We start from the raw sequence: 9,125 nt of genomic DNA, 5'->3' as shown, positions 1-9,125 counted from the left end.
TGTCTCGCTGATGGGATCATGGGGTGTATGTGATATTATTGTGGTCTGAACGATGAGGATATGTAAATTGAGAAAATCCAAGTTAGTAAATCCAGTCTGACATTCTGATACAACCTTCAACTCTTTTCCCACAGCTCACTCCATGTAACATTAACAATGCATTTGAGAATGTAACGTATAAAATAACTTGCTTATTTGCTGGCTGTTAGATCTAAAATGGTTGTCAAGGCCACCATTTGACAAATTAATCCCAAAGGAAACTTTTTGGGACATTTCCAGTAGTAAAATGGTCTAAATATTGTTCTATAATGTCATTTTAATGTACACCAGAAACAGGTTACTTGCATTATTACACAGATGAATATAGCAGTTATACTCGGTTAAAACGATACTCTTTGCATGAAATATTTTGCAAAGCCATTTAAAAAAGAAAAAGAAAAAAGTGTTGCCACAAAATGTTACTCAGGATGACCAGTACTAGTAAGCTTAGTGCACAGTCGTTATGATGGAGTTATTGACAAAGCTGTGTAAAGCAATGAGCACAATCACGTGCTTAACTTCAAGAATGTTTCATTGTGGCTTCTCTTGGTTTCTTAGATGACACAAATGCGTAAAATTATGCAGTGCAAAAAAAAAAAAACCATCATAAAGTAACTGACTAAATTGATTTAAAAATCTTTCCACCGTATGCCCTACAAGACAAAGGCAATCAAGTATAGTCTGATGGTGCTGAATTAAGAGACAAATCTGATTGACATTCAAAGGCTCTTTGAAATGGATTGTTCAAGATATCAGTCAAAAGCCATAAAAGGTCATAGAAAAGCAAGCACATCGTTTATTGCAAACCTATGTAATTGTTACAGTCTGGGCTAACAAACAAAGAAAAATTTGAACCTGTAAGAAGTAAATATATTTTCACTCCTCCGCTGAACATGAAGGGCAGAGTTGCTGTGTAAATATGAATGACTATTGACAAAAGCTTCTAAAAGTTTAAGTTTCACAGGGATTTTTTAACATTAACTTTTACACAAAAAAAATTGAAAAATAATAATTTACAGAGTAAAAATGACATTTTACAGAATAAAATTCACAACCCTGAAAATGAAAGCATCCCTCACACAAGACAAATGTTGAGATTCCTGATATAACAATATCAAAGCTGTGATACAAAATAAAAGGGGGAGGAAATACATTTTACAAAAAATCTGAGAGAGTGAAGCAAGCACACATCTATGTAGAACGTAGACTGTTCACTTCAGTAGACGGAATGTTTGTTTGCCACTTGCTTCTCTTATTTAAAAATGGACTTCCTTTAAAAAAAATTATAATAAACAAGGACCATAAAAGTGGATGGTTATTCAGTGGCTGTGCATTTCAGCGCACAAGAGGCCATGAGTCTTTAATACAAATGCGCACTTAGTAATATCCTGGGTGGTACTGTTGATTCCATGGCTTCTGGTTCCAGAACTAAAGGGTCAAAGAAAGTTTCATCAGTTAAATGGAATACAATTTGATTTTGTTATATAGTAATCTTAATATAATAGCCAATCTTATGATCTTGAGTAAGTTGGACTTCTCATTGGAGGTTTATGCAATGTATGGCTTTATCTGTGACCCTTTAAAAAAAAAAAAAAAAGCTTTCTCAATGAGACACATAATAGCTGTACTTACCCCTTGTTGCCAGCTCTGGTTAAAGGCTTGGGCAAAAGATCCGTTTTTATTGCCAAAACCACCACGATTCTGCTGATGGCCTCCTCTGCCACGGAACTTCTATGAATGTGAAAACTCAAAATTACACTCCTTGTCAAAGTCCAATTGAGGTTTCAGTACCATTTAAAAGTTCAGTGTCAGTAAGATTTTTTTAAAAGAAATAATTATAATGATGGAAAAAAAATATCCAATAAATGCCATTATTAAATTTATGGAAGCTTGTTTCATTAATGGGATAATATATATATATATATATATAAAAAAGGAAAAGTAATGCTACTTGCTACTTTTGAGAATGTTTTCAGAACTGTGAGAAACTCTGAATTGGAGGATATAAATTCGCAATTCTAAGACAAAAAGTCTGAATTGTGACTTTCTTCCCTTGCGATTTAGAATTTACATCCCAGTTCACTCTTTTTTTTGTTTCTGCCATGGGATGAAAAAATTAAAGGTAACTGGGACTTAAAAAGTCTGGGAGTAAAAAAAGTCTGAATTGCAATGATTTATTTACAATATTTTTTATCTCATGGCAGAAACCAGCTTCCAAACTTTCCATTAATGATTTCTGGATTGATAAATGTTTCTTAGGCACCACAAATCAGCATATTGATTTCTGAAGGGTCATGTGACACTGAAACAGGGATAAATTACATTTTCAAATATATTAAAATAAAATTCAATTTTTACTGTATTACTGTTATTAACTACTGTTTTACTGTATTTTTGATCAGAGAAATATAGTCTTATACTTTTCAAAAAGAATAATTACCAACCCCAAACTATTGAACAGTAGTGCATTCCGTTGCAAAAGATACAAACTAACCTGCTGGAAGTGTCCTCTGTTGTTGGATCTGCCTTGTCCACCGCCGCGGTGCATGTTACCTCTGTGTGCAGGCCCTCCTCGGCCCATTGCTCCACCTCTGCCACCTCTAATGTGCCCACCCCTGGGGCCCATTCCCCGGCTGGGCATCCCACCAGCTCCACCTCGGCTATGGAACCCTCCTCGGAAGACAGGGGGTGGCGGCGGTGGTGGCATGTAGCCACGCGGGTGACGATTAAAACCACGATGTGGTACTGGTACTAGAAGGAGAAAATATGAGATATAATTCTCAATGTACATAATGATATAATGTCTCATGACCGCTCACAAAAAAAACAAACAACTAAAAACTGCCTTACATCCCCTGAAGTTTCCACGGGCCTGAAATCCACCTCTGCCTCCACGTGGGCCTGGACCACCACCCCTACCGAACTGGTTCTTAGGCCCTTTGCCTCGTCCACCTCCCTTTTTGGGGGTTATGGCGCCCTGGTTTGGTTTCTTTTCGGGTGGCAAAGCATTTTTACTCTCTTCCTTGTACTGCTCCAAGAGCTTGACAGCCTCCTCCTTCTGCAGATCCACATAGGTGACCTCTGAGAAGCAGTCTCCTACCTCGGGCAACGTGTAGATACCTGTAGAGAGGTCAAAACTATCTTTTAATGCCTGACGTTCCTACTTTGTTTGCCAGGTTGGTTTTTATTTCATTTATACTATGCTGTTTTGGACTACAAGGAAAACTAGAAATAACATCACATCTTACCTTTCATTTTCAGAACGGCATGCTCAGGTACATCTTTGCCATCGGTTTCTGCTTTCTTCTGTGTTCTCTCCTTGAAGGCCTCATCTGTTGGTAAGACCACTACAGCTTTGCGTTGGAAGCCAGCAAAAAGACACATCTTCCTTCTCTGGGCCGGTGCAGACACGTTTGTCTGATCCAAGATGTAGTTTCTCTTTTTGCGGGCGGCAATTTCAATAAACTTGCCCAGGAACAAAGGAGCACGCTGAGAGATGGCTGAGAGCTTTGCTGTGTCTTTGTTTTGCCTCTTCATGCTGCCAATCTGCACGTCAAAAAAGTGAGATTAGACACAAAAACAAGACAGATTAAGACATTAGATAACATTTTTAAAAGAAGAATGTTTCTCACCATCATCTTCTCCAAGATGGTGTTGGTCCCGAGGACGGTGAACTTGCCAGGGTTCTCTTCAACATGTTTATTTACCCAAGCAGTTTTTCCAGATCCAGGAAGGCCGACCATGACAATCACCTTGAAACCAACATAGTGATTACAATCATGTCAATGCATGCAAAAAATAAAATAAAAGTTTACCATTTTCATTTTGTTTCACATGTGTCATGAACATTTTTTTCCTCTTATGCTGACCAAGGCTGCATTTAATGAATTATACAATTTCTATTTTAAAATCTAAATGGATTCCTGTAATGGCAAAGCAGAACTGTCAGCAGGCTTTACTCCAGTCTTCAGTGACACTTGATCCTTTTACATTGGCAATGTTGGAAACAGCTGGTCTGCTTAAAATTTTTGTAGAAACATTTGTAGCATTCTCTGATAAAATAGAAAATTCTAAATAACAGCATTTTTTTAAATAGAAATTTTGCATTAGATTATAAACTTATATTCTATAAGCACTAACTTCAGAAAATAACCTTTCGAACAATAGGGTATATTCATGTTTATAAAAAAAAACAAAAAGTACCTCGCAATCTTTCTTGGCCTCGGGTCCCTTAGGTCCTCTGATACGCACATCCACAGGAATTTGCTGCAGAAAGGTGAAGCCCTCCACCTGAGGTAAGAATGGTGTCTCCATCTGACCAAAATTGAACTCAACCGCACAGTTGTGGCAAAGAACATGCGGGAACAGTGTTTGCTCGGCCAAGGACTCCTTATTGACCTTGAAAGCCACACCAAGGTCCTTTCCATTTTTGGAGTAGGAAATCTCCACCTCATCTGCTTCGAAATTCTATGCAAGATAAAGAAACACACCAAAGTACATAAGAATATGTAAACTAAAAGGGAAAAATACAATTATTGTGTGAGAGTGATGTGAACGACTTACAATGAAGCAGCAGATGACATCATTTTCATCAAAATTCTCCCCATAGTCTTCTGTCACACAGTTTGAAGTCTTCTTCGCTTTGCTCGAATAAGAGTAGGAATGCTCCCCCTCACCTAAAACAGCAACAAGTCATATGTGTTTTTAGTAGATGAAATAGGGCTGTGCAATCATACACTGTGGCCACATAAGCACATGCTAATATTACCCGACTGTGCTTACCCAGCAAAAGACTTCCATTAGCCAGGGACCAGCCAACGTGGACATCATGGAAGTCCATGTTTTTGCTGTTTAAATGCTTGACTGGGATTTTCTCAATGATCTGCAAAAGCAGGAGACAAATAATGATTCAAAATTCATTACTTTATGTATTTATGTCATCTGTTTACATAAATATGCTGCAGTACTCACCTTCATTTCAAAGCAGGCTTTGCCTTTGTTTAAGCCATAGGAACCACGGCCACCTGCCCAAAGGTAAGCGAAACTCTCCATGGTAAGAGAGGAGGCACTGTATCGGTCCCGGGAGACTTTGAAATTAAGGTCACAATTGTCTATAGAAACATTGAGGGAAAAAAAATATGCTTGTTAGTCCAAGAGCAACTTAATTCAGTTAAGTTCACTACACTATTAGTCAATGTGCTTCTTAACATATAAAGCACTCACAGGGATCCAGGCAGGCCAGGGTGTCGTCAAACTCTTCATCTTCTTCCTCAAGAGGTGGCAGAGGAGACTTGGACCTGAAATACAGTTAATAAGCCATAAATGCCACGGGTTAAGCAGGAGTGTGATGGACTGGCATGCTTCCCATGTCCAGGTGAGATCCTTCCTCATAGCCACAGCAGCGTGAACAGTAGATTTACATTACCTTACACTGTTTGCTCATAACATCTTATACTGTTTTGTGAATTCACAATCGTGAATGCAAAATGTGTCATCATTGCTTACCAGTTTACCCCACGATGAAGCCTGAAAGAAAACTTGTTGGTAAAATAGAAAGCAGCAATGTTGTGCTATGTGGAAAAAGTGTTGCCCTTTACAATTTATCAGGTAATGGTCTGGAAAGGTCAAAGGGTATTTTTATATCTACATGCAGATCTTCCTGGAAAGGTCAAAACAATCTAAAGTTCTTACAGCTTTTTTTGGTCTATCCTTGCTTGTACAGGCTTTAGAATTGGTTCCAGATGATACTTTCTATACAGCACAAACTCTGAAAAATTGTTTTTAGGGACATCTGGAGGTGAAATCTTGTCAAATTGTTTTCTGTAGTAACCAACATCATGTCAGAGATGTCATGTAATGCCCTGTAACGAGGGGGCCATAAACATGTCTTTACAATGCTTAGTGTATGGGGGTGGCTGCCATTTTAATGTTCTATCAGGCCCCATAAATTCAAGTGACGACCTTGCCTGGGACATCCCGTCAATAAATAAGTCAAGCAACATCATTAGTGACTGGGTCAGATATTGCTACAATGTATTTGGCTCAAATAATAGCTTGGGGTTTTTCATGTTCAAGATCCTCCATTAGGAATTCTGATACATAATAATAAAAAAAAAATCTTAATTTTTGTTCCATATACTAAAAGAACATAAGCAGACTGAAATTATTATTTTTTTAATTTAAACACTGGCTCACTATAGGTGAGCAGCACAAAAGCCAGAAAATCAAACCCAGGCAGAAAATGACATTTATTCAATCTGCAAATGAGCACCACACACTTAGAGAAAGAACATGCATTACAGATGTAAACATTTTCTTTTCCTTATGCAATGTGAAGAACTGCAAACGTTTGTACTTACCTGCTGACCTTGAAAGAAACAGACTTTAAAATGAAAAGTTATTACAGTTCTTCATAGTTTTTCCAAATACACAAAATTTCAATATAAAAATAAACGCAAAATAACATTTAAGCTTTCAGAATTATACCCAAAAAAAAAAAAAAAAAAAAAAAAAAAAAGATACAAACGACGAAGGAACGTCTGAGGATTTAAACAACAATTTGCTTCATTATCATTACTTAACCGCCCCATTACGTCATGATACACTTTGCGATATAACCTCTACGTCGCTGGCCCTCCCCTGCCATGACAGAAGCCGCATCTCATGCTATCGTCATTGCTTTGTTCGCTGTCTGATTCGCCACACGCGCATACAGTCAGCCTGACAACAGTGAGAGTGTGTGTGTGTTTAACAATAACATATTTTTTCCATCAGAGCACTCTTTGAAGTGTAGTTTCATGATCTTACTGAAGGTAAGGTGTTTTGCATTAGCCAGGAATGACCCTCAGCAAAGTTTTACTTTAGTTAACAGGTAGATGAGGGTTGTATTTTTTTAGGTAAGGCATTGGCACTTAAAGCCAATATATAATATATATTAAAAGTGGCACTTCGGGGATAATGAAGGCCATTGCTCCCATCCTTACCGGCTGTATTTGCTTTCTTCAATAAATTCAAAGTAGCCCCTTCCATGTTCCTCCCGGCGTCTCTTAACACCCTTCTTATTCTTCTGATCAGCACTGATGTCTTTGTCCGCATCCCCTTTGAAAATAAAACAAACAGTAATGAAATGCCCGGACGTGTTGGACCCTGGGTTTTAAGGGTGGCCCACACGACAGGAGTGCTCGGACTCCACCAGAGTTACAAAATCAACCGACCACCTCTGATCAGACAGAATATTTTGCTTGGTTATGTCATTATGGCATTCAGGATATAAACTGCAAGCACCGATCTGATTGCATAAACCAGATCAGACAAAAACGTGGGTGGTGCAATTCCTATTGATTGTGTTTTAAAGTGCTTTTCTCTAAAATGTAATGGATTCAGTCAAAAAACAATGAGTGTTTTTTTGTTAATGTATAAATTTAGCTTACTGTAGCTGGCTTACCAGCCAATGCTCACATCTTTGACAACAAATAACCGGCGAACAGCATCAAAACGCATTATCCTGAACTGACCGTGCACGGAAGTAGATGGCGCCTTCTAGCAACCTGAACCGAAACTAACAAATGTCTCTTTCTTTCGACGCTCTTTGCCATTTTCCCCCCATTTTATAATACTCCTAACCCTATCACCTGCTGAAAATGCATTAATTTCACTGTATCCCTCACGTTTTCATTGTCTGCCGTAAGGTTTTCTGTACAGCAGCTTATGTGTCCACGCGAGGGCGACCCGCCTCAAGCATGCAGCGAGGCGATTGTCTAGCGAGCGGTTTCTGAAACTAGCTAAACCGACCAAAAACAATGCGATAAAGAACAGAAATTCGTTAGTTGAATATTAGACTGTATAATGTACCTTTAAACGTAGGAAAATATCAACAATATTAACAAACTCCTAAAGACAAAAGGCTCGCGCGGGTGATTACGTTCGATTAGCTTTGCTAACACGGCTAAAAACAAAGAAACCTTCAAAATCTTAAACTCTAAACCACGAACTAGCGCGTAAACTGAAACCGACCGGATAAGCTCGTTAGCCATTTACACAATAGCCACAGGCTAGCCGTTAGCAACATATGCTACACGATGATCTCACCGGCTTCAAAGCGCATGTGAACAGGATACTCCTGGCGTTTCAACACAAAACTCACCCTCTAATGGATGAGATTCAGGCTCACCATCTTCATCGTCGATTTTGTCTATGATCTCGTCGTCTTCGTCGTCCTCCTCCTCTTCTTCTTCATCGAGGGCTTTGTCCATTTCCACGCCGGCGTCCCCATCCTCCTCCTCTTCGCCCATTTCGTCATCCTGACCATCACCCACAACAGCGGCATCACCCCCGTCTCCATTTTGCTCCTCGGCCTCCATGCTCTCGCCCTCCGGCTCTTCTTTCGCTATGACTTTTTGTTCGACCGCAACACCGTTTCCCTCGGTCTCGTTTTCTTCTGTTGCTTCTGCCGCGGCAACTTCTTCCTCTTCGGCCTGGGCCTCTGCGTCGAGCGCGGCCTGCAGCCGCTCCATAAGCTCGGCCTTCAATCCCTTGTCGGAGAGATTGCGTTTCTTGAGCTCGTCTTTCAACTCGTTCACCTTAAGCTTTTTTACGTTAATTTCACTCATGTTGTCGTTTTAATGTAGATGGGCTATAAAAAAACCTAAAAGATTCGATCGTTGGAATGTTGCAATCCAGGGAGAGCCGACGGCCGCTTCGCTTCTCTGAATTGCGCACAGCCGCGGTGATTCTGCGTCTTTCCACCGGCAAAACAATTCAATGGCGCCTTAGGTGCTAGACTAGACCCCTCCCAATGCAACAGCATCGAGAGAACTGGGCGTGTTCAACCGTTATAACCCTCCTAGATGCTTACGACCACAGAGACTATTCATTTTGCCTCGTGAATTCAAGATGATTTACTGGCATTGTGAAACCCTTTAATGAGCATTGCAAATGTAAATGCATCCATACACATATAAACGATAAAATGACCTTTCTAAATGTCACCCTTATTAATTATATTTTTTACATTTGTTTTAAAATGAGGATAATAATTCAAAAACAACCCCCACCCATATTGTTTTTTCACTCAATGTTTACCTCAT

General features: G+C 39.4%; 1 protein-coding gene across 2 annotated transcripts; it reads right to left on the bottom strand.

Annotated features, from left to right (window-relative positions):
* Positions 1–817: 817 nt before the first annotated feature.
* On the bottom strand, positions 818–8,971 carry LOC306843428 (heterogeneous nuclear ribonucleoprotein U-like). 2 transcript variants are annotated; one of them, XM_079374924.1, is made up of 13 exons: positions 8,210–8,971; positions 7,023–7,137; positions 5,263–5,336; positions 5,011–5,150; positions 4,822–4,921; positions 4,603–4,715; positions 4,243–4,506; positions 3,672–3,791; positions 3,288–3,585; positions 2,890–3,159; positions 2,534–2,790; positions 1,672–1,770; positions 818–1,467 (listed from the first exon to the last, which is right to left on the bottom strand). In XM_079374924.1, exons 1-13 carry the CDS (start codon positions 8,646–8,648, stop codon positions 1,417–1,419), a joined length of 2,340 nt encoding a protein of 779 aa, XP_079231050.1. In that variant the 5' UTR covers positions 8,649–8,971; the 3' UTR covers positions 818–1,416. The 2 variants fall into 2 exon arrangements, with proteins under 2 accessions (XP_079231050.1, XP_079231049.1); XM_079374923.1 differs by having other exon boundaries at positions 8,183–8,837.
* Positions 8,972–9,125: the final 154 nt, after the last annotated feature.

The sequence above is a fragment of the Barbus barbus genome (assembly GCF_936440315.1).
Source record: "Barbus barbus genome assembly, chromosome: 24".
Taxonomy (NCBI): domain Eukaryota; kingdom Metazoa; phylum Chordata; class Actinopteri; order Cypriniformes; family Cyprinidae; genus Barbus; species Barbus barbus.
This window is presented reverse-complemented; position numbering and strand designations above follow the sequence as displayed.

Excerpts from the sequence above, each read along its gene's own strand:
- LOC306843428 (XM_079374923.1), bottom strand. The coding sequence starts at position 8,648 with ATGAGTGAAATTAACGTAAAAAAGCTTAAGGTGAACGAGTTGAAAGAC. Across the intron at positions 3,160-3,287 it reads TGCCGTTCTGAAAATGAAAG|GTATCTACACGTTGCCCGAG; the intron begins GTAAGATGTGAT and ends ACCTCTCTACAG. Across the intron at positions 2,791-2,889 it reads CCGTGGAAACTTCAGGGGAT|TACCAGTACCACATCGTGGT; the intron begins GTAAGGCAGTTT and ends TTCTCCTTCTAG.